General features: G+C 51.7%; 1 protein-coding gene and 1 long non-coding RNA gene across 2 annotated transcripts; one reads left to right on the plus strand and one right to left on the minus strand.

Annotated features, from left to right (window-relative positions):
- The first annotated feature begins 843 nt into the window (after positions 1 to 843).
- LMOD1 (leiomodin 1) lies at positions 844 to 24111 on the plus strand. Its single transcript, XM_023941953.2, has 3 exons — positions 844 to 5538; positions 20561 to 22144; positions 23273 to 24111. Exons 1-3 carry the CDS (start codon positions 4981 to 4983, stop codon positions 23297 to 23299), a joined length of 2169 nt encoding a protein of 722 aa, XP_023797721.2. The 5' UTR covers positions 844 to 4980; the 3' UTR covers positions 23300 to 24111.
- On the minus strand, positions 16795 to 25037 carry LOC147649436 (uncharacterized). Its single transcript, XR_015278947.1, has 2 exons — positions 23352 to 25037; positions 16795 to 21651 (listed from the first exon to the last, which is right to left on the minus strand). It is a non-coding gene; the product is annotated as an uncharacterized LOC147649436 (long non-coding RNA).
- Between the last annotated feature and the right edge of the window lie 75 nt (positions 25038 to 25112).

Below are 25112 nucleotides of genomic sequence, written 5' to 3' on the forward strand. Positions count from 1 at the left end.
GGAGGCTCAGGGACGGCCTGCTCACTCTCCAAAATACTCTGACAGGAGGGTGTAGCTGGGGCAGAAGAGGGAGGGAGGTTTCAGGCATCAGGCTCTGCTACCACAGAACAAGAACAGGTCAAGAGGAAACAGCCTTAAGCTGGGCCAGGGGAGGTTCATTTTGGATGCTGAGGAAAATTCTTCCTGGAAAGGTTGGTCAGCCCCTGACACAGCTGCCCAGGGCAGTGGTGTAATCACCATCTCTGGAGGGATTTAAAAACATATGGATGTGGCACCTGGGGACATGGTTTAGTGATGGCCTTGGCAGTGCTGGGGGAAGTTAGAGGGCTTTTCCAAACTCAACAATTCCATTATTTTGTGACTGGTCCAATCCTTCTTGGGGTGGCAATTCTTTGCTGTAGCCCTTATCCTTTCACGTAATGAGTGGTAGGTTAATTAAATCAGGCCAAATGGTCATTCTGGTCCTGCCTTTCACAAGCTGTGGGAGAGCTGGTGAAACATGGTGAGTCCATGAGGTGCAGGAGCTTCAGCATCACCCAAGGGACCTGGTGGCACCCTTGGGCAGGCTCAGGGAAATTATCCAAGGGATTTCTGGAGTTTCTGAGTTTCCCCACAGCCAGGATTTGGTTCATTTCCCAAAATAAATAGTCTTCTCCACTCTTGCTGTCATGTGTACATGTGTCTGGTTTTGGATAAAGATGCATTGGGCTTGGGAGAGAAGTGATTTCTCTCACTGGCCACAAGACACCCACCACCTGTTGTGACTAGGCAGGGAAATGTCACTTTTCAGCAAACAGCTTAGAAAATTATGAAAAGATCCATTTTCAACCTTTCCTCCTACAGGCCATGAAGGAAGGGGAAAGAAAACAGGCTAGAGGAATCCATCCAAAGTTCAGCTGTCCTTTATCAGCTAATAGGGAAGAATAAAGACAAGTGGATGGTCCCAGGTGGTGATGAGAGAGGTACAAAAAGCTTTCTCAGCTCTGCCAGAGTTTGTAAATATGCCTGGAAAAGCTGCTTAATCTGCCTCTGTCCCTCCTCTCTAATGGCTTGTTGTGGTGCTTCAAAGCCAGTAGTTTCGAAATAGTCATTAGTGCCCTCAAGGTGTTGTTTGCTATGGAGATGGGATCCCAGTAAGTCCAGGACTGATGAATGCAGAGCTGCCAAGAGCTCCTGTGTGCCAAGCCACACTGCATCCCACTGCTCTGAACACATAGGGCCTGGATGATCTCTCTGATGAAGAGAGACTTCAGAAACTGGGCCTGGTTAGTCCAGAGAGCACTGAGAGAGGATCCCATCAGTCCAGACAAATATCTCCAAGGGGTCAGAGGAAAGTGCCAGACTCTTTTCAGTGGTGCCCAGTGACAGGATGAGAACCAGTGGCCATGAACTAAACCCCAAGAAGTTCCACCTCAACATGACAAAGAACTTACTTGCATGGAGGAGGGCAGAGCACTGGAACTGCTGCCCAGGTCTCCTTCTCTGGAGATACTCCAAACCCACCTGGAAGTGTTCCTGTGTCACCAAGTGACCCTGCCCAGGCAAGGGGGTCAGACTGGGTGATCTCCAGAGGTTCCTTCCAATCCAAACAATTCTGGGGTTCTGGGATTCTGTGCTTCCCTGTTCCACACTGTGGTGGCTGGAACCAACTCCAGAGCATGGCCCAAGGGTCCCCAAAGACATCCCCAGTCCCAGTTGTTGGTAGCCCATGAATGACCAGTCACATATCCAGAGCTCCTCTCATTCTGGGGTGAAAACACAAAATTGCTTTCTGCTGTTTTCTTTCTACAGCCCCAAGAACTCTGTGGAATAGGGTCTAACTGAACTGTGCCAATATCCCAGTTAAAAAGGGCTGTGTGATGGCCGAGGTAAATCACAGTGAGACCATCCACTCTAAACCAAGTGGATTTTGGACAAGTTTGGCATGTCCCCTGCTTCTCTCACAGATTTTCTGCTAATGTGGGGATATTTCCCCACAAAATTATGCTCCGTGTGTCGCTAAAGGACACAAAATGATTCACACAAATGCCTCTCAGTGTTAGAACAGGAAATAAGAAGCTTTATTCTCTGACTCCAGCATTTATAGATTCTCAACAAGGACCAGAGATTGGATAATTAAGTTATCACCTTCCCAAGCACACTGGTCATGCGAAGCATCTATCAAAAGACGTTTCTTAGAAGGAATGTGATAAACAACTTACGTTTATAGAACTGTCATGGGAAAGTAACTAAGACTATGAAAACATTATTAGAAGGCTTTAGTTTTCAGGGCAACACTGTGCTACCTCTGCCCAGCTCTGCAGTGCAGGGGAGGAATGTACAGGAGTTGTGGACTCCTGGATCAGGAAAGAATGGGTGGTACTTCAGGAGAAACTTCTCCCGGGCCACATTCATAACTTCTTAGCCAATTTGGTGTGTGGTACTTCTCATCACAAGAATGAAAGTTCAGGAATGACAAAACAGAGATTTTATCAAGGTGTTGATAGTGATTATATTCTGTTGAAAACTAATTTACAACAGAAAGAAAGTTTGCAATGATTTACTATGAAGGAAAGGCAGACAGCGAAAATTCTAGCTTTTCCTTTTAAGTAGAAGAACTTTTTCTTTGGCTTAGCATTGCAGATTGTCCCTAGGGCTGTCTACATGTCCTGTCCCTGGAGCCAGGGGTGGCACACCTGGGAATTCTCGGATTGTTCCAAGAAGAGGCAGACACAGAGATGTGATTCCTCATAACCTTTTTGTTGTGCACTTTCCAGTTGGGAAATGAGCTTCCAGTTTATTGTTCATCTCTTGTAAACACTTGATGACTGAGCACAACAATACCGTAGAAATGCTGGAGGGTTGGGCATTTATAGAATAGCATAATGGATTTGTGTAGGTTGGAAAAGCTTTCTAAGATCATCAAGTCCAACTATTGTCCCGGAACTACCACTAACCCAGTAAATTCCTTCAGGAATGGGGGCTCCACCACTGCCTTGGGCAGCTGTGCCAGGACTGAGCAATCTTTCAGGGAAGAAATTTTCCCAATATCCAACTTAAACCTCTGCTGGTGCAGCTTAAGGCCATTTTCTTTTGACTTGTCTCTTGTTCCCTGAGAGAAGAGCCTGACACCCACCTAAGCTGACCCTCCTGTCAGTTAATTTCTTCCACTTTGTAACCTAAATTTCTCTTCCAAAACACAGTGTTAAAACATTTCCAGGAAATGTTTTCCAGGAATGAAAAGTGACCAGACAGAACCATAGAGAGATCCAGGGATGTATTAAGGTGGAACAAACATGGCACTCATTTGGCTTCTTTGGGCAAGGACAGCACCAAATAGACACCAAACACTAAATTCACTGTGGTTTCTGTTGCCCTCAGCACTGTCACAGCTGTGGCAGTGCTGGGGAAGGAGAGTTAAGAAAGATGGAGATGATCTTTTAATCCGGAACTGAAGTGACAGGACAAAGGGATGGCTTCCCACTGCTAGAGGGCAGGGTTAGATGGGATATTGGGAGGAAACTGTTCCCTGCAAGGGTGGTGAGGCCCTGGCACAGGTTGCCCAGAGAAGCTGTGGCTGCCTCTGGATCCCTGGAAGTGTCAAAGGTCAGGCTGGACAGGGTTTGGAGCAACCTGGGATAGTGGAAGGTGTCCCTGCCATGGTAGGGGGTGGAACAGGGTGAGCCTTAAGGTCCTTTCCAACCCAAACCATTCCATGATTCTGTGTCTGAGGCCAACTGGGGAAGAGAATGGCTGTGTCCCTCCCAGTGCAAGCAAACACCAAGACCAGGGTTGCACGATAAGGAAAACAGAAGTGGTGGGGATGGAATCCACCGTGGCAGTGTTTAAGTTTGTGCACTTGGAAACTAAACCAAACAGTTTCTTCTACAGTCTGGAAAAAATCTCAGCCGTGCTGGTGAATCATAGGAAGGATATGAGCAGGACCTGGGCACTGCAGTGCTGGAGATAAAAGAAATTCTGGAATGCACCAAGAATGTACATTTTCTGTCATGATGGAGAATGTACAGTTTGTTACACATGGCACTAGGAGACTCACCTGGAGCACCTGGTGCCTATGTGCAGGGTGGGATCTGGCCAGGAAGACAAGCAGAGGAGGTGATTAGGCTGAGGAAAATCCTAGGGCAGCTTATTTTGTCAAAAAACACCAGAGGGCTCCTTGCTTGGATAAGCAGAGAGAGGCCTGGGAGCAGGCAGTAAATATTAGGAGGATGATAAAGGATGAAGAAAACCAGGATGAAGCTGGCAGGATAACAAATGGGTACCAAATGCTGGACTTGGGGTAAAGCTGCCTGGAAACTTGGAGGGAAAAGCCTGTCTGCTGTTCCTGCGGGTGAACAGTGCCAATAAAGCTTCTGTATGGATCAGGGAAATGGAGAGTTGGAGCTGCCAGCCAAAGCCCAGGCTTAGGGCACTGCCTGGACCAGGAGCAGGGGAGATTCAGGAATTCCATCTGTGTCCCCTCTTGGCGAGGGGAAGTGGGAGTGTGTGAGGAAGAGCAGCTGCAGGAACAGCCCCTCAGGGTCTGAGGGTCGGTAGGAGCTCTGACAATCCCCGGGAGGGGTCAGGTCTGCGGCGCCGGGAGCGCTCGCTACCTGCTGCCTCCATCCCTCCATCCCTCCGATGGAACCAGTCTGCCCCAACACTACCCCCTCCAGCTCTGCCGAGGGGCTGAGCGCGTCCGCTAACGGCACCGATCCCACACTGCAGCGGGATAAAGAGGAAAATTTCCTCTGAAGTGGGTGCTTCCTTGCCGATTTCAGCCAAGAGCTGCCACTGTCACAGCGGAGACTCCCCCATCCCTTCGGAGCTCCGCTGCCCACTTTAGGAGCCCCCAGCCCCCATGGCACAGACTGGGCTGCCTCCTCCACCCCCCGTTCCCGGCCTGCCGGCTGCTGCATTTTTCCCTGTTTTCTCACTGGGTTGGCCCATTGCCTTTAAAAGGCGAAATGCTTCGGACTAAATTTGGTCATGTAGCTCTGCATGGTTCCCTGGAATGTCCTCGGGTTTCAGGCTCCTCTGATAGCACCATTCCCCGCCTCCCGCCGGGCTCCATTGGCTTCCCAGCGCCCGAACCGCCACTGGATCCTGTTATTGGCCAACTCTTGGACCGAGGGGTGTCTCCTCTGGATAACCACCGTATCCCGGGCCGGAGAGCTGCTGAGATTTAACACTTCATCACCTGCTGCCGCTCGGGAAGCAGCTTTGGAGCTTCGGCTTGTTTTTTTCTCCTACTTTGGGTACCACACAACCGCCACCGTGTCTCGCCAGCGAGCCAAGATGTCCAAAGTGGCAAAATACCGGCGACAAGTTAGTGAAGATCCAGATATAGACAATTTATTGTCTACTTTGTCTCCAGAGGAGATGGAGGAGCTGGAAAAGGAGCTGGATGTGGTGGATGCGGACGGGAGCATCCCTGTGGACCGCAGTCAGACAAACCAATCAGAAAACCCCTCACCTGGCCCACAAAACTGTGACACGACGCTCAACCACCACGACAAGGACACCAGGAGGCTCCTGCAGCGGGAGCACTCGGTAGACGTAAGTGACATCCCCCAAGTGCTGCTGCGGGAAAGGTGGGAACACACCTCAATCCCCACTGTCCCCCGGGCTGAGTGAGGGATGAGATAGAAAACTGAAAAGCCGAGAAAGGCGTGCACTTGCTGAGGAGGAATAGCTGTTCTGGAGAGACCAGGCAGCTGGTCCAGGCACTCCGGGAGGGAACAGGGTCTCATAAAATCCCGGTGTTACTAGAAAGGCCAAAACCTGTTCTGGTGCCAGGAATTTTCTCCCTGCTCCTGCTCTAACGTCCCTGGGCAGGGCTGGGAGTGGAGCTCGGATTCCCAGGAGGCTGCTGGAGGGGCTGGTGCAGTGACAGCGATCCTATGGGCTGCGTTTTTTCTTTTTTGGGTTTTTTTTTTTCCTCCTTTGGAGATCTCCCGACTCTTGGTCCTTTCAGTTCTTATTATGCAAAATATTAAGCAGTCTCTAGTTCTTGTGGAATAAAAATGTAAAAATGTATGCTGCTCTGTGGAAATCACGTTGAGGAGCAGGTTTTACCCCATGACGTTTGTTTTTGCATTTATTGTTCTCTTAAAATTCCTTCTTTTACTTTGATTTGGGTACATTTCTCTACCTCTCTGTACCTGGCAAGAGTTTGCTTGGAGCTCGAGAGCTTCATGTCAGTCCTTCTCTTTTTGTGTTGTGCCTTAGTGTGAGCCAGTCTTACTTTTCTGTAACATTTATTAACCTCTGCACTAAGAATATTTGGTGTGTGCTTTGTGCTTGGAAGCCTGGGAAGTATCTGGTTTCCCTAGTTTTTCATGGCAGGCTGAGCCAGAAAGTGAAAGACAGCGACTCTTCAACAGCTGATCCATGTGGTCATGGCCTGGTTTCATGTCTCAGGCAGGATTTGCATCTGCTGTGCCGGAGCAGGGCTGGGGAGTGCTGGCAGCACAAGCAGAGCCAAGTGCTATGTGGCTACCCCTCTGCTCTGGCTCTGATTCCAGATCTATTCCAGGTTACCCAGCTGTACCCTGGGTGTTCCAGCTGGAAGATCAATCTATAACTACCCCAGAGCACTTGGAAATTTCTCTTTCTGGACATTTATGGAGATTATATAGGAGGGTCCTCTTCTGACTATGGCCTAGGCACCCTTATTCCCTTCTAAATATTGTGAGAAGTGGGAATGAAATTGTTCCTCCCCACCCCTGTCCTGGGCAGCCTGGCTCTGAGAATAAGGAACAGTTTTCACCTTCTATATGTGGAGCTTGGCATGGGCTGGAGGACAGTGAGTGCTGTGTCCCTCAACACAAGAGCTCTGCCTCGATTTCCTCAACACTGGAAGATTTCCCTGTGGTGAGGAAGTGCAGGTTCTACAGGACAAATCTGCCTGGAGAGGGAAATGCTATTATGTGGAACCAGTCATCCCAGTGACCATTGTTTTGCAGGTGACCCCAAGAGGTGACCCTGAAAAGTCTGCTGTTTTTGGAGGGGGACACTTGGGTTTGATATCACTTGTGTTGCTGTTTCAGTATTAACTGTTGGAACATGAGAGGTTTATTGGGAATTGGCATAGGGAAGTGTCCATGACCAGGAGGAAGGGAGGAGATTTGTGAGTTTTGTTAAAAAGAGACCTGAGAAATTGCCTGGTTAAACATAATGTTGTTTGGAAATGCCTGAGAGTGTGTGTGCAGTGGCAGAGGGCTTGGGATGTGAAAAGGGATGGCCCAGGGAGGAGAGACACCTCCCTACACCTGGGAGAGGGTATAGGGCTCTGGCTGGAGGGGAGATCAGCATGTGGGTCCTGGAAAAGCTCCTGCTGCTCTCTGAGTTCAGGAGCTTCAGGCCATGGAAGACAAAGAAATTCGGTGACAGATCAAGCTTGTCAGTGAAAGTGGCCCAGTTTGATTGCATTGCAGTAACTGGACAGGGCAGAACTGACTTTCTTCTTCTATTTCACTCCCTGGAGGCCAAGAAAAAAGTATATCCTACACCCCTTCCTCCCTGCCATTTTTAGGATCTGGGATTAACACCTAGAAAATGCCAGCTTGCAGTGTTGGCACATCAGATCATGCTGGTGGTGGAGTAGGGCTGTGCTCTACCATGGGGCCATGGGATGGGATGGGATGGGGTGGGGTGGGATGGATCATCAGACCACAGGAGCAGTCACAAAAAACAGTGCAGGAAGCCAGTGGTCCCCTCTCTCTGAGGAAGCCCCAGGCAGGAAGCCCCTGTTTTGTTGTAGGATGGAATGAGAACGTGGAGCCATCCAGAGCACCCCAGGCAGGTGCTGAGCTCTCTCCCAGCTGCTCAGAGCTCTGAGGTCTCTGATGACAAATCCTTCTCATGTGTCAGCAGATTTCATGTTGTGCCACTCAGCACAGGCATGGTGGCTGCACTCCCACGGGGTTGGCATTCCCCCAGGGTGTGCAGGCATCACCCCACACATGTCCATCCCAGCCCCTCTCCATCAACAGCTCCCAGTATTCTGAAGCAAATCCAGAGGAGGTCACAGAGATGCTCTGAAGGCTGGGCCTCCTCTGATGTGGAGACAGACTGGGAGAGCTGGGGGTGTCCAGCCTGGAGAAGAGAAGGATTCAAGGACATCTTCTGAAGAGACATCACAGACACATACATCTTCTAGATGTTCACAGGTAATTCCCACTGGAATTGCCTTCCATTGCTTCCCTGACCTTGTGCCTGTGCTTCTCCCCCCAATTCCTGACCCCTGCCCCACTCACTCGTCTGCTTCTGGCATGCAAAGGTTTCTCAAGATGCCTTAAATTAGGAATGCCAGGCACTGTGTTTGTGATATCTCTTCAGTAGGGAGGAACAGGAGGGCAGATTCTTGTCCTTGAACTCCAGAGAGTTTGTTTGTCTGCAGTTCATGGAACCATGGTATGGTTTGGGTGGGAAAGGGACCTTAAAGGTCATCCCATTCCAGTCCTGACATGGACACAGACACCTTCCATTATCCTAGGTTGCTTCAAGCCCTGTCTAACCTGGCCTCAGACACTTCCAGGGATGGGGCAGCCACAGCTGCTCTGGGCAGCCTGGGCCAGAGCCTTACCACCCTCACAGGGAAGAATTCCTTCCACTATGCCATCTAGCCCCATGTTCTGCCTGTCCCTCCAGGCCCTTGTCCCAAGTCTCTCTCCAGTTTTCTTGGAGCCCCTTTAGGCTCTAAGGTCTCCTCAGAGCCTTCTGCTCTCCAGGCTGGACACCCCCAGCTCTCCCAGTCCATGTCCAGATCAGAGGGGCTCCAGCCCTCAGAGCATCTCTGTGGCCTCTTCTGGACTTGCTTTAGAAGTTCCATGTCCTTCTTACGTCCTCCCTGCTGTTCTTCCATGCCTCCTGATGGGAATCTCTGCTGTGGGACATTGTGTGTTAGCTGGGCTATGCAGGAATTCCTCCAAAGTGCAAAATAATGTATTTTGAAAGGAAAGATTGAGTTTCTGCCCATCTCACTGTTCTTGCAGTCATTTCCCTGTTCTTGCACTGTGTCTCCAGGCACCTCCATTTCCACTTAAATATTGGGAGAAGTTGGTATATTTAGAAATATTGTTAACTACATAATAACACATCTTCTTAGTGATGAAAAGGGCAAACTAGGGTAACTAGGAAGCGGATTATAAACAGCCCAAAATAGACGTGAGCTTTGCCCCAACCTTTCCACACTGGGCAGCCAAATTCCCATCCTGGTCATGGAGTAATAAATTAATCTTAATTTTGTCTTGCTAATGAGTGGAAGTATAACCCAGCTCAAGTGTGGGGCTTGGACCAGTGCCCCTCTCTGGATGCACTCAACAAGGTCCATGCATCACAGGAGCTGGAATTAAATGAATATTCATGACTAGGTAAATGAAGAGATGATTTCTATTAGCTCATGGCTCTTTACTGTCACAAAGGCAAAGACGTAATGAGAGAAATTACAGTTAGAGACATGCTGCAAAGTTGATACTGTGGTATTAAACTGCCAGAGGGAAGGGTTAGATGGGATATTGGGAAGACATTCCTCCCTGTGAGGGTGGGGAGTCCCTGGTAGGGGCTGCCCAGAGAAGCTGTGGCTGCCCCATGCCTGGAAGTGTTTAAGACCAGGTTGGGCAGGGCTTGGAGCAACCTGGAATAGTGGAAGGTGTCCCTGCCCATGGCAGGGGGTAGAACAGGATGATCTTTAAGGTTCCTTACCACCAAAACCAGTCTAGGATTCCGTGAGTTGCCTGAGGTACAAATGACTTGCTATCACTTGAAATCCTTGTATCATGCCTGGGATTTCTGTCCAGAAGAGGAGAAGCTGAGTGTGCCAGGGCACAGGGGCTCTGCGCAGCTGCCCCTGCGGGATGGGTTTCTCTGGGAGCTGAGCTGTGAGAGTAGATGGGGTCTGTGGGAGCTGGTCCAGTTCCTCTGTTGCTGGTGACATCTATAAAAACCACATGTCTGTGCAGAGAACACAGTTATACCCTTCCTGAGAACACCACATCCAGGGGGTCTCTTCCATGGTGGTCTTCAAGGGAATGATCTTTAAGGTCCCTTCCAAGCACAACAGTTCTATAATTCCATGATCTTTCTCACTGGCATTTCATCAGCCCTAATCACTCCCAGGGAACCTCTGCCAGATGGGACCTAGATGAGGAGTGCTATCTCATGGGAAGGATCTCCAGGTGAACCACACGTGCCATGGACTAGTGCTTTGGTGGATGAGTTCTCCTTAGCAGTTGCCAAGTCCACAACAGGAGGTTTTACTTTTCAAGGAATTCAAAAAAATCCACCTGCTGCTGCAGGTTCTTTGCTTTCTTTGGACTCTTACCCAGCCTCACCACAACACCCTGGTGGCTCCCAAAACACCAAGCACCTGATGGCAGAGACAGCCCCTCCTTGTGCTTTCCCTTCTCCAGCATCACTCTCTTCCCTAGGAATGGATCAAGCCTCCTTCCCTCAGCTCACAGAATCATGGAATATCCTGGGTTGGAAGGGACCCACAAGGATCACTGAGTCCAGCTCCTAGCCCTGCACAGGACAACCCCAAAATCCCACCCACCATGTGCCTCAGAGAGTTGTCCAAATGCTCTTTGAAGTTCACCTGTAAGGGGAGGACACCTGGATGTCCCAATCCCATCAGCGTTCCCAGTCCTGCCTCCCAACAGGGCTTGTTTTGATTTGATTTCACGCAGCTTCAAGCACGGATAGCTGGGAAGTGCAGGGAAATTGCATGAGGGAGCATTATCCTGCTTATGGAGGGGAGTAAATCCAGGGCCACAAACCAAATTTTTTATGAAGATACTCATGTTGTGGGTGTATCCTTCCATGGAAGCCCAGGGACCAGCCTCCTGGAGGAGAAAACTCTGAACAGGGGGTGCTGGATGCCATGGCAGCTTTGCACAGCCAGAGCCGGTTGTGCACAGCCAGGGCCAGATGTGCTCAGTGCAGATGATCCCTGTATTTTTGTCTCATGAAGGCTTCCCTGTAATTCTGTGAAGTCCAGGAGATCTTTTTCATTGCTCAGAAATGAAAACTGTTGTCTGTGCTCTGGTGTTTCATTCTGAGTTTCTGAAAAAGTCACAACAAGAGGGATGAGCAGCAGAAGCAGGAGCTGTTACCTGCAGCAGATGATAAAATGACCCTCCAAGGTGAATATAGAAGGAGGAATAATCCTGTGACAGCTCCCAGAAGGATCTGCAGTGTGGAGAACAACTGAAAAATGTGAAGCAAGAACATAGGCATCTTTGAGCTGCATTCCTAAAAAAAATGGTGTGAGAAAGACCTTCACAGCTGGATCGGTGTTTTTGTGATGCCTTTGGGGGAAGAAGCTTTGCTTTCCTTGTTTTTCCTTTTGTGACCAGGGCAAGTTGCAGCACAAAGTGTTCCCAGTGACGCAGAGCTCACACCAAAGGCACACACAAGTCTAGGAGATCCATGGTCCATTAAGCGCATGAGCAGGGAAAAAAACCCATGGATTCCTAGTCAATTGGGAAAGAAAAAAAGAAAAAAAGAAGAGCAAAAATCTGGGTTCTATACTTACATAAAGTACAACTGGGATGCAGATAAATTCATACAAGTGTTTGGAGTGTTTAGCTTATATGGGCTGAGCTGCCCAGGAGGCTTAATATGTGTTTATGTGAATGGACATGGAAGAGGAGAAGAGCTGGGTCCGTTATGTGTCCCTGTCTTTCGCAGCACTGACATCGCTTGTGTGCTAAAACCATCTCAGTGACTCAGCTCCCAGCAGGACGCTGGGTTTAACCAGTCATATTGCTCCATCCCACCCTTTGCTGTGTAGGAATCATGGCAGGATGGAGCAAGAGGATCTCAGTGTCAGGGCGCATGTTTTGAAGTCACGATGTGGCTGGCAGGATGGCTGGGGACAGACACACCATGGAAGGTCAAGAGTCCTGCTCTGTCCTTTCCTCTTCCCAGAATGTGGAGCAAACAGGGATAAAAACAGAAGGAACTGGAACTGTGGAAACAACAAGAGCCTGTCCCAGCCATGGTGTGGCAGCAGGACCAGGGCAGTGCCCATCCCCTGTGCTGGCACTGCTGGTGTCACATCTTGAATCACGGGAGCAGTTTTGGGCTGCTCAGGACAAGAAAGTAATTGAGGGGCTGGAGCATGTCCAGAGAAGGGAACAGAGCTGAGGAAGGGTCTGGAAAGCCCCAGGAGTGGCTGAAGGAGCTGGGGGGCTCATCCTGGAGAAAAGGAGGCTCAGGGGGATCTTCTGGCTCTGCACATCTCCCTGCCAGAAGGGGACAGCCAGGTGGGGATCAGGCTCTGCTGCCAGGGAACAAGGGACAGGACAGGAGGAAATGGCCTCAAGCTGTGCCAGGGGAGGTTCAGGTTGGATATTGGGGAAAAATTCCTGCATGGAAAGGATTGTAAAGCACTGGCATGAGCTGTCTGGGGCAGAGGAGGACCATCCCTGGAGGAATTTAAGAGTTGTGTGGATGTGGCTCTTGGGGACATGGGTTAGTGGTGAACATGGCAGTGCTGGGGGAATGGTTGGACTTGATGGTCTTAGAGGGGTTTTCCAATCATAGTGATTCCATTATTCTGTGATTTCCTGAAATACAACTGGAGAGGCGCCAGCCCAGGTCATAGAAGTGTAGATAGATGTGCAGCCTCTTGACCATGGCTTACACACAGCATTTGGGTCAGGATTTATGCTGCATTCTGCAGAGGGCTCTAAGGGGTCCCTCATCCTGAAAGAGGCACCATGGCCTATGTTGGATATGCCTGGCACAGGAATGAGCACCTGCACAGCCATGGAAGCCTCTGCCAAGGAGAGTGATTTGCCATTTGCTTCCTTACAGGGAATTCCTCAGCTCCAAAGAACTAGAGATGGTGACCCCTGGCATGCCCAGCTCTGTGCCCACTAAGTGCTCTGTCCTCGGATGCGGCTCCCATGTGGTGCCAGAGGCTGAGGAGCTGGTACTCCTGTTTCCTACAAACTATTTAAGGGAATGACCAGCAAACCAATGACCAGCAAAACTGATCTGATTTTCCAGGTAGGCACCTGGAGCTTGCCTCATCTCACCTGCTTCAAGGTGAATCATCTTCCAGGTGACCACTGCCAAGGGGTGTCTGTGATGGTCCCATGGGCTGCTGGATGGGATCCATTGGATACCTGCACCAGAAAGGGGCCTGGAGACATGTCCATATGTTTCCAGGAGGCTGGGAGCAGGTCCTGCTCCTTGAACATCCAGCCCTTATGACACAGAGGATGGAGATAGGATTAAGACTCGCTAGAGCTGAATTCCAGTTCTCCTATTCCTAAAAATCTGATTAATGCTTTTTGTGGGCTTCTCACAAAGTGCACTGGGCAGAAATCCAGCCCAGAGGTGTTTGTAGTGTTAAGTCACTGGTATTCCCTGCCCTTTTCAATCCCAGATGAAGAGGAGACAAGCAGGGAGAAGGTCTCTTATTGGGAATATCCAGTTTGGCCATGGCAGTGCCAGAAGAAGGGCTGGGAATACAACAAATAGAAGAGAAATACCTGGATTTCTAAAACCTGATTTTGTTAGAGGAGAATAATTTTCCATCTGCAGAGTATCCAGTGGCTTTACAGCTTTCTGTAAAATGGCTGTGTGTCTCCATGGAAGGGCTGGAGCTCTTCTGTTAAAGGAAACAAAGTCAAAACGTTTATCAGCCTTAATTCCGGGGGGAAAAAGAGGCAAAATCAGGGCCAGAAGCTGCCCAGTCTCTGGAGAACAGCTCTGCATCTCAGAAAGGGGATTTTTAAAAAACATTGGCCTGAAACATGCAAAGACACAGTGATATTTGGGGTCAGAGAGGTCTGGGCAGAAAAGAAGGGAAAAAGCTGAGTTCCTCATTAAAATGACAGGATAATATGTGAGGTGGGACAGGGCAGGGAGTTGCTCCCTTCTCTCTGGGTTTTAGCACACTGAGCATGGCCAGGGGTCATGTGCATCCCAGTGCTGGAAGCTGAGGTCCTTTCAACCTTCCTTCATGCCAAAAGGGTCCAAAAGTGCCAAAAGAAACTCTTTGCTGCCTGATCCTCTCAAGGAGCCCTGGGGATGTGAGCAGGGTCTCCCACAAAGATTTCCATGGTATTTGCTCTCAGTTGAGGAGCAGGAGGGTTGTCCAGGGCATCCCAGGGTCAGCAGAAGCCTTGCAGTCCTGCTTTCTCTGCTCTGGTCTCTGGCAATCCAGGTTCAGCAGCTCCCAGGACATAGCATTTTTTCTGGGAATGTCCTTGGCTCTGAATTGTCCCTAGGTTACTCAAAACTGGATGAGGAATGGAGGAAAAGGGCTTGGGCAGCTTGTTGTGGTTTGGCTTGACTCTAGCAACCCTCTCCAGGAGAGCAGATACCCAAATAACAGGAACACCAAACAACCTGCAAACCCCCTGCCTTTGTCCCCAGCCACCTCAACAGCCTGTCCTCTCCATGCAGTGGGGCAGTCTTGGAGCACATTCCTGTCCCCAGGGAGCTCTCACAGGGCTTGTGCTCAGCCTCCTCAGCCCCAGGGTCACACTTGAGGGGTGGAGGGATGCTGCTGACTCACTCATGGGCTCTGGCTGGGATTTGGGATAGGTGGGTGGGACAGAGGGAACATGGAGGTCCTCAGACTCTGGCAGGTAGGCAGGTGTCTCCAGAGGGTGATGCCCAAAGTTAGAGCTGTCGATTCAATTCCAGAGTCTTGCGGTGGCTCTGGAGAGTTTATAAGGCTTGGCAGCATATGTAGGACAGACTGAAACCCTCCAGGTAGTGAAAGCAGATTGGCTTGTTAGTCATGGATCCATAATTATCCCTAAACCTGCTCCTTCAAGTAACTCAGACCAGTTTCCTTCCCTCACCTGGGTCTGATCTGGGACCCATGCAGCTGACCAAGAGATTCTGGTGAATTGTCTGTCTGTGTCTCAGATGTCTCCCCTGATCTCTGGGCTTCCCCACTTCCCCATTTTTCCACCTCCAAAAGCCACTCAGGATTTGTGTAGAACCAATGGAGCAGTGCTGGTGTTATCTAAGCCATGCCATTCCAAGAGATGAGCTGGAAAATGTCCCATAGCCTGCAGGAGGAATTTATTGTCCCAGCAGAGGCTGGGACAGAGGAACAACCCCTTGACCTGGGCATTATTCTCAAGTGTGCTGCTCTGGAGGGGTTGTGGTTGCTTTGCAAGGAGCACGGTTCTGGGGGGACAGTCTTTGTTGGTGCCCAAATCCATGTGCCAGACAGCCAGCATGGCCCTGCCAGAGGAGCTGCTGGAAAGGAGGGAGGCTGTGGGTCCCCAGAGAAGGGTCATGGTGGGCTCCAGTGCACATGCAGAAACCATCATCAGCCACCTTGGAGCTGACGCTGGATTTGCCAGCAGTATGGGTGATTTGGACAGACCTGATCCTGGCTCGGGTTTCCCCTGTCACGCTCCTGAGGTTCTCATATCATCACAGGATGATGTCTCACACTCAGCTTCCAGAGGCCCCTAGAGCTGCAGGTGACATTAGAGACCAAGGCAATGTCATGGCTGCAGGTTGAGTTGAGTTCACTTTTCCTGGAGCCACTTTCACAGGAACTGCAAGTGCATGTTTGGCATGAGATCTTTTGTTGACTCGCCCCTTTCCTCATGGAAACCAGCATGATTTGTGTTCCAGCAGTCACCTGCACAGAGGAGCCTCCTGGATTCTTGAATCATGAAATGGTCTGGGTGGGAAGGGACCTTAAAGATCATCCAGTTCCAGCCCTGCCATGGGCACAGACACCTTCCACTATTCCAGGCTGCTCCAAGCCCTGTCCAACCTGGCCTTGGACACTTCCATGGATGGGACAGCCACAGCTTCTCTGGGCAACCTATGCCAGGACCTCACCATCCTTACAGGGAAGAATTCCTTCCCAATATCCCATCTAACCCTGCCCTCTAGCAGTGGGAAGCCGTTGTTCCTTGTCCTTTTCTCCATGCCTTGTTCTACATCCCTCTCCAGCTCTCCTGGAGCCCCTTTAGGCACTGGAAGGGGCTCTAAGGTCTCCTTGGAGCCTTCTCTTCTCCAGGCTGGACATCCCCAGCTCTCCCAGTCTGTGTCCAGATCGGAGGGGCTCCAGCCCTCAGAGCATTTCTGTAGCCTCTTCAGGACTTACTCCAGAAGCTACATGCCCTTCTGACCTTGGGGGCCTTCTGGCTTTCCCCTTTAAGCCAGCCCTCCTTGAACCCCAGTGGGGTACTCCTCCCTGGAGCCAGCTCATTCTCCCAAGATTCCATCCTCACATCTTGTTCTTTGGCTGAGCCAAGCGCACCCTACCATGGTGGGACCATGAGGGACTCTTCCCAGGACATACCTCTGAAAATAACTGCAGGATGAGGAAAGTTGGCTCCTTCCAAAGCCTAAACTTCTGCAAATGTATTTCCATATGTCCCCTTTGCCAGGGACTGATTTAACAGCATCTGCTGGGCCACCAAGTGCCCCTTCCCTAACCTTGGGTACAGTGAATCTCTGAGTAACACCTCCTCCCCTCCCTCCCTGTTCCCTTTTCCCTTGGAAATCTGCTGTGGGCACAGCAGGGTGACTATGCCCACATTCCACCTGCTGAACAAACAGCCAGATCAATAACTACCATTAAACCAGAAATTTTCTACACCAAAATGAGCTGTGGAGCTTTTGGTGCAGGAAGTGAGACCCTCAGTCCACATCCAGATTCACCCTCCCCATCCCCAGCTCTGTCCCCAGCCCCATCCCTTGCTCAGTGCTGGAGCGAGTGCTTGGATTCCAGGCAAGAAGTTCCCAGTCTCCTTTGCCTTTTAAGGCAACATCTGAGTGGGTTTGAGGGTTACAAATGCTAACAAGCCATGGCAATGCTCATTTTAGTCTATTTAGAGGAAACGGGAAGGCATTTCAGTTCATCAAAACACTGGTGATTAATCAACCGACTACCAGGCTGTTTTCATTAGGCTTATTTTTAAAGGTCTGACATGCTGTGTAAAAATATTCCCCTAATAAATATGCTTGTGACGGAGGGAATGGCACAGAGGGGGTGCAGCAGCACTGGTTTCCAGGTACCCAAGGTAAATATGCCAATGGGCAGAGAGGAGTGAGCAGGTAGAACTCAGGATGGCCATGAAGAGGGAACAGACGGCCCTGGGCTGCAGGAGAAGATGTGCTGGTGGCCTCAGGGACCGCCAGGGGTTTGAAAGCAGGGGAAAGGTGCTTTTCTCTTTCCTCTTCTCCACCCCTGCCACACAGCTCTGCCACAAAGCTCCACTTGCAGTTGCACTTCCAGCCTGGAGGTAAGGACTTTGGCATTATGACCAGTGGTGGGCTTTTGACACCTGAAGCTGGCACCTGCAGCATGGGCTGAGCCAGTGAGACACACCAAGAGCCCAGGAATGGTGGAAAGGCAGGAGGGGACAAGGACGTGTTCCCTCCTGGGCACACATGTGGCCTCAGACAGGATCCGGAGCAGACCTGCTTTGGAGATGTCCCCAGGTTCCAGCAAGGGATGGAGATGGGCCACAGTGACCCTTGGTTTTAGAAACACAGATCTAGTTTCTTGCCTGAATATTTTTTCCTCTGATTCTTCCCCCTCTGCTGCCACTGGAGCTGGGCACTTGCCAAGGGCTTTCCCAAGGCAGCTCCGCAGGAGATGAAGCAACTTGAATCCCTCTCACACTCTGCAACCATCCAGCACTTCTTCCAGTAACCTGCAGCTCTTAGATGGGATCCTTCAGATGCATCCCAAATTTGCTGGATGCAAATAATCCCACAAACGCCACCCACAGTGGCAGGAACATCTGTGATGGTCACTGCATATCTGTTGCACTCCCTTGTTCTCATGCCTGGTGCCACAGCTGGCTCCTTTTGCTCCATCTTCTTTTTCCTGACTTCTCCCAGCTCCCTCTCCTGATTCCTTTTCCCCCAGCTCTTTTCCCACATCCCATTCTCTGGCTCCACGTCTCTCCTCCCACAAACCTGCCCCATGCCGCAGCATGTGGATATGCAGCCACACATCCATGGATGGAAGCTTTAACCAGATAACAGGACATTTCCAGCATATGCTGCAGCAGCTTTCCCAAGCAGGGATTTGCCATGGATTTCATTTCCCTCCAGTTTCATTTGCTTGGAGTAAAGCATTGCCTTCTTCAAGCATGGGAGAGGTTGCTGGTCATTCTTACCAGGGTTTTTCTTCCTTTCTTCAAGATCTGCTCATCCCTGGCCAAAGCCTTTGCTCCTCTTGGTCTTGGATGTGCCCAGGGTGCTCAGGGGAGACTCAGAGCTTCCCAGTGTTAGGCTGGGTGAGCTTGGGCTGGGAAGGAGAACGATTTTTGGAGCAGTTGTTGCAGAGATGAAGCTGCTGGCTCTGACTCAAGGGGTACTCAGCCTGTGGTCACCAAAGGGTTGCAGAGCCCTTAGGAGGATAAATGTCCCTTCCCACAGGAACCTACAACCTGGGCACTCCCAAACACCTTGGAGAGGCCCTGTTGGGTACCAGGAGGGGAACACCAGTGTCCTCATCCCACAGTCCTCCTGCCAGGGTTCGTCCTCCACTGAGGTGTTCAGGATGTCACTGGGCATCTGTGCACCATCCTGGTGCTGGGAACAGGCCACGGCTTGGTGAGAAGGAGCCCCAGCTCAGTGCCAGAGGAGGTGGCATCACCTGCTTCCTGCAGCACCTAGGACACCTCTGGAAGCCACATCCCTGGTCCCTGGGGTGACAGCAGTGGGGGTTGTGTGGACGCCAGGCCAGGCTCTGTAGAGGTCTGGCATGAGCCTTCCTGTCTCTGTTCCAGGGAGCCAAGAAATCTCTTAACTAAATAAACAGCTCTCTCATCCCTGATGGCATCTGTTTATACACCAGGTACAAACAGTCCCCAGGGCTGCCCATGCACAGCCAGTTCTTTCCACAAAAATCTGTCCCTGAGGTCTGGCAGTACTGCCCATGGGGAAAGCTCAGCCTCATGCTGCCCCACATTGGACACCATGGAGCCACGGGATGAAGAGGAGGAGGCCAGCCTGACTGCAGACTGAGGTGTCAGGATTCAGATTTGGGGCTTCCAGGCAGTGGGTGAAGCCACAGTGCTGTCATAATCATGAGAAGGTCCAGGCAGATTGTAAAGGCATCACAGATGTATCTGCCAGAGGCATATTCCTTCCTCCTTTCCCTGGAGTTCTAAAATCTCCCCAGCAAAGATGGTGCACCAGGCCAGTGGTGAGGACCTGTGTGTTCCCCAGCTGTGAAGGAGGGAGAAGGGCATTTAAATTGCCAAACTTTGATGTGAAATGGAGGTAGGATCTTCCACTGTGCAGCAAACTTGGTCCCAGTGTCAAATTTATCTGCCTTCAACCACCTGAAGCATTGGCTCCTCTCCCTTGGGAATGGATGTGTTTCATGTTATGGAGTCCCAGACTAGTTTAGGTTGGAAGAAACCTTAAAGCTCATCCCATTCTACCCCCTGCCATGGGCAGGGACACCTTTCACTATCCCAGGTTGCTCCAAGCCCTGTCCAGCCTGGCCTTAGACACTTCCATGGATGGGACAGCCACAGCTTCTCTGAGAAACCTGTGCCAGGGCCTCTCCACCCTTACAGGGAAGAATTTCTTCTCTATATCCCCTCTAACCCTGCCCTCCAGCAGTTTAGAGAGAAGGATGGGAACCATATCAAAGGTGGTTCCAATTCTGATGGAGACTCCTCCCAGCCCCTCAGCCTTGGTTGAAGGCTGCAATGAGGTACTGGCTGTGTCCAGCTGCTGGAGCTGGCTGTGGCCAGCAGCAATGCCCAGGACAGGCTGTATCGAGGGCTAGGGTCAGGCGCTTTTAAAAATGACCAAATCTTCCTTCTGACCTTCCCCCAGACTCTCCAAGTTAAGCCCTTGCTTCTTATGAGTCTTTGGACACTGGGAGCAGATGTGCTGGGAGAGCCTCGTGCATTAGAAAGCAATAAATGCCATGCTCCCATTTCCTTGTTTTTCTGCTCAAAAATGCAAACTGCTGTTGAAAGGAGAATGGTTTTGCAGAGCCCAGGGTTGGAGTGACTGCTGGGTCAGCAGTGTCACTGGGGACACTGCTGTGGGCACTCCCCTGCTTGCATACACATTCTGGACAGTGTGGAGAATGTTGGGCTACAGACTGTGAAAAGCCACCAAGCATCCAGCTGGAAACCATTCAGGAAAGGTGGGAAAGTACCTGGGGCTCACAGGGAGACAGGCACTGCATCCATCTCTAGTTAGAAAAATGATTAAAAAATGATAACTTATAGGGGGTATGAGGAAGGTGACTCCTACAGCTTATTAGTTTATGGCCTTTTGGCAAGGGTGTCCCGCAGACCTCCAGAGCCCTTTGGGAGGGGGCTGGAGGCAGAAGGAGAGCAGAGATGCCTTGCAGAGTTGCAGCAGGGCATCACACCTGGGTCCTGTAGGCTCTGCCTACATTCAAGGCACTCAGATGCTGAACCCTTCCCTAGAGCTGGGACCTTGGCTGGGCCAAACATTCCTCTCCAAAGGCCAGCCACAGGCTGCAGGATGTTCCCATGGGACAGAGGTCTGTGACAGTGAGACTGGGGTGGCAAGTCTGTAGGTCAAAGGCATCTGTTTCTGTAATTCCTAGGTGTTTTTCTCTCCCTAGGAAAGCAGGTTGAGCAAGAATAAGGGAGACAAAAATCAAGACGAAAAAGGAAAAGAATCTTCTTCCAAAGACCTGGCCCAGAAACGAGATACTAAAGTGGGGAAAGACTCTAAAAAGGAAGAAAGTGTTTCGAAAACAGACCTGAAAGGTAAAGCTGAGACTGAGACCAAGAGCAAAGAGAATAAAGCTATGAATGATAAAGTCAAGGCCATGGAGAAAAAGCTTATGGGGAAGGACAAGAAGGAGGAAGAGAAGGGTTCAGTGTTGAGGAAGGACACAGGGAAGGAAAAAAAGGAGGAAGAGAAAAGCTCAGAGTTGAAGAAGGATGCAGGGAAGGATAAAAAGGATGAAGATAACAGCTCATATTTTAAAAAGAAGGATGCAGGGAAGGATAAAAAGGATGAAGAGAAAGTCTCAGCAGCAAAGGAGGAGACAGAGAAGGAAAAAAAGCAAGAAGAAGATTCAGCATCAAAGGACACAGGGAAAGACAAAAAGGAGAAGAGTTCAGAATCAAAGAAACATGCAGAAAAAGACATTACAGGAGAAGGTAAGAAAGAAAATGATAAAAAAGAAGAGGAAAAGGCTTCAGCTCTGAAAAAATCCAAAGCAGATGAGAAGGACAAATCCCAGGCAGAAGCAGAAAAGTCAGAAAAGGTGGAGGAGAAACAGGAGGCCAAGGCAGGAGCAGGAAGCAGCCCTTCCAAACCTTCCTCCAGCAGCTCTGCAGATCAAGCCAAGGATGACGAAGCCTCCAGCATCTTTGACGAGCTCATCGAGAAGGTGAAGAACAATGATGCTGAGGTGACCGAGGTCAACGTGAACAACTCTGACTGCATCAACAACGAGACCCTGGTGCGCTTCACCGAGGCCCTGGAGTTCAACACTGTGGTCAAGGTGTTTGCCCTGGCTAACACCCGCGCTGATGACCATGTGGCCTTTGCCATTGCCATAATGCTCAAGTCCAACAAGGTGCTGACAAGCATCAACTTAGACTCCAACCACATCACTGGTAAGGGTATCCTGGCCATTTTCCGGGCACTGTTGCAGAACAACACGCTGACAGAGCTACGTTTCCACAACCAGCGGCACATCTGTGGGGGAAAGACAGAGATGGAGATTGCCAAGCTCCTGAAGGAGAACACCACGCTCTTGAAGCTGGGCTACCACTTTGAGCTGGCTGGGCCACGCATGACCGTCACCAACCTGCTGAGCCGAAACATGGACAGGCAGAGGCAGAAACGCCTCCAGGAGCAGAAACTGGCACAGGAACAGGGCGAGAAGAAAGTCCTCCTGGAGGTGCCCAAGCCTGGACCACTGTTGAAGGGGTCCCCTAAGGCATCCCCGCAGCCATCTCCCAAGGCTTCCCCCAAAAGCTCTCCCAAGAAAGGGGGGGGACCTGCCATGCCACCCCCACCTCCTCCTCCGCTCGCCCCACCACTGATGATCAATGAGAACCTAAAGAACTCACTCTCGCCAGCCACGCAGAGAAAGTTGGGAGACCGGGCGCTGCCAGTCCAGGAGAAGAACTCTCGGGACCAGCTCTTGGCAGCCATTCGCTCCAGCAACCTCAAACAGCTCAAGAAGGCAAGTGCAGGGCCAGGTGGGGCCCATGCACAAGGTGGGGCTGGGGGCTGGGGGCTGGGGGCTGAGGTCATAGCCATTGTCACTCTGGCAGTGTCCTTCTCTGGAGTGGGGTGTCCATGCTCCCAACCCCTGCAGAGGGGCAGATCCATCCCTTTGCCAAGCATGTGGGGAAGGAAGATCCATCCTTTAATACCATCATTGCAGAGCAAGGCCAGCATGTCCATCCCTTGGCAGAGCTCCTGTGTTGGGCAGATCCACCAGGATCCAGGGCTTGGGACACAAGGAAGAAGCCATCCATAAGTTATAACTCACTGGGTTCTTAATATCTTGTTGTGTCTGAGCCCAGGATGGCTGGAGAGGCTTCATCTGCATTTGAGCAGCTGAAACATTCCTTCATGTCAGCCCCAGCTCTGGGACTGCCAGATTTGACTAAGCCTTTTGAACTCTTTACATAGTCATAGCGACTTTACAGAGTCACTTCACAGCGACTGAATGTTGTTCTGGGGATACTGACACAGCACCTTGGGGACCAGCAGAGGGGTGTGGCCTTCTCAAAACAGCTACACAATGTAGGCCAAGAGTGGCCTGGATGCTTGAAAGCTGTGGCAGCAACTGTCCTCCTAATACCGGAGGCCCATAAATTCATCCTTGGGCAGCACGATGTCGTGTACGTACCCCATGCAGTAAAAACTGTGCTGGAACAAAAGGGCCTAATGCTGGTCCCAGCATGGAGCATTGAAAGCTCTCGCACACTCCAGGTGGTTTATGTCTCTGCTGGGCTGTCCATAGGCTGGAGTGTGGGGACAACCAGCCTGGCCAAGAGAAAGACATCATTGAATGGTTTGGGCTGGAAGACACCTTAGAGATCTTTCCTTTCATGGGCAGGGACACCTTCCACTATCCTACATTGCTCCAAGCTTCATCCAGCCTGGCCTTGAACACTTCCAGGGGTGGGGCAGCCCCAGTTTCTCTGGGCAACCTGTGCCAGAGCCTCACCACCTTCACAGGGAGGAATTTCTCCCCAGTATCCCATCTAACCCTGCCCTGGATGTCCCTGCACCACGTCAGGGACATTCCTGCAGCCCCTCCCTTTTTGCTCTCCCAGTAATGGGGTGTCCTTCCCTGCAGGTGGAGTTGCCGAAGCTGCTGCAGTAGGGAACGGGAGGACTTTTTCCCTGCAGCTCATGGCAGACCCCCAGACTCTCACCTTTCTCATGACCGTTTCCATGACAAGCCCTTTGGAACCTGCAGTGATCGATGCCAAGGAGCAGGGATCTCTCTGGGACACAGAGGACAGGCCAGGCCCAGCAGGACAAGATGGAGGTTGTATTTATTTTTTGATGGTTGTGAAGCCTTCAAGCTCGCTCTTCTACCAGCACCGTGCCCCGCTGGAGATGCCAAGAAAAGAGCAGGGGTCTGCAGAGCTGATCCTTATGGAAATCCCCTGTCAGAGCATAAGGAAGGGATTTGACACCCTCTATCCAGCGTCCAGCCTGGGGTGAGCAGGAGTACCCCCAGCCCTGGGGTGGAGCAGGGGACACCCAGACCATCATCACATCACCACAAGGTGTCTGGGTGGCCAGCAGAGTTTTGGGATTCAGGCGCAGCAGTGGCTGCAGAGTCAGGGGTTCAAGCTTGACATCAGGAGGAATGGGAGGGTTGAAGAAAGGAGCAGCCAGGGAGAGAGGGGGCATGGAAGTGGTGGGACATGGGGAGCCAGGCTGGAGTCAGGAGCTCGGGGCATCTTGTACGCACCCACAGCACTGTGGAGGGACCCCCAGAGCCCTCAGAGCATGGAAATTAAATCCACCTTACAGAGAGTAGGGAAAGCACCGGCTCAAGGGGTGCAGTGGGTTTTGGGGTCATGTGATGCCCACTCTCCCTCCCCATCCTTCCTGTCGTGACACCTTGATCACGATTTGTATGTCTGCGGCCACTGCATCAGCAATAAAGCTCACCCAACGCTTCCTGTGCCCCTGGACAACTCCACACCCCCTGACCCCAGACGGGGATGCAGGGGGTCTCTGGGAATGGACACAGCAACCTCAGCCAGGGGCAGCTCTTCCCACACCCACACCCACAGCCCACAGCCCACCCTGAACTGGGCACCCTGGAACTACCTAACTACTAACTACCTACTAACTACCCAACCTGGGTGTCCCTGGTCATCCACCCAACCAAAACCGCCCCAAATGGGGCACCCAGACCCCCAGATGGGGCACCCTGCTGCTGCTGGACACAGACAACCAGGCACCCAGAGTCATGAAGACACCCCAACACTCTGGAGTCACTCAGAACTGGGCATCCTGAGACTGGCCCAGGGTCACTCCAAACTCCAAGGTAATACAGAACTGGGTGCCTCAGGGTCACCCTAAAACCCCTGGGTGACCCCAAAACTGGGCACCCCAACTCCCAGGGTCGCCCCAGGGTCACCCCAACCCCCTGCTGGAGCCCCAGAAGCGCTCTCACCCCTGGCACCACGGGGCCGGGGCCGTTTAGGGGGTGCAGCAGCACCCGGGTGTCCCCTGGGGGCTCCCCCCGTCCCCGGGGCTCCCGGTACCAGCGAAACGCCGCTTTGGGGGGCATTTTTGAGGCCGCGCAGCGCCGTGGCCCCACTGGGAGGAGCGGTATCGATACTGGGGGGTCCTCACGGCCCTCGCCCCCGTTCTCCTGCCCCTTGGGGTGGCCCCTGCTAACGCGGGAGCCCAACCGGGCACCGCGGGGCCACTGGGACATCGCACACCGAGCATCCGACCGGTCCCGGGGTCAGAGCACCAGGGGCGTCACCCGAACACCGGCGGTGCCACCTAAAACCGCGGGGACCGGAGCTGACCGGAGCTGACCGGAGCTCCCGAGGGGGAGGGCGCGGGGTCCGGCAGGGGGCGCCGTTAACGCACCGGGGCCGCCGTTACCGAAGCAGCGCGCGGCGGGGCCGCTGGGGGGCGCGCTGCAGCCCCGGCCCTTCCGG

This window comes from Cyanistes caeruleus, chromosome 24 (assembly GCF_971803275.1).
Source record: "Cyanistes caeruleus chromosome 24, bCyaCae1.hap1.1, whole genome shotgun sequence".
In the NCBI taxonomy this organism is placed as follows: domain Eukaryota; kingdom Metazoa; phylum Chordata; class Aves; order Passeriformes; family Paridae; genus Cyanistes; species Cyanistes caeruleus.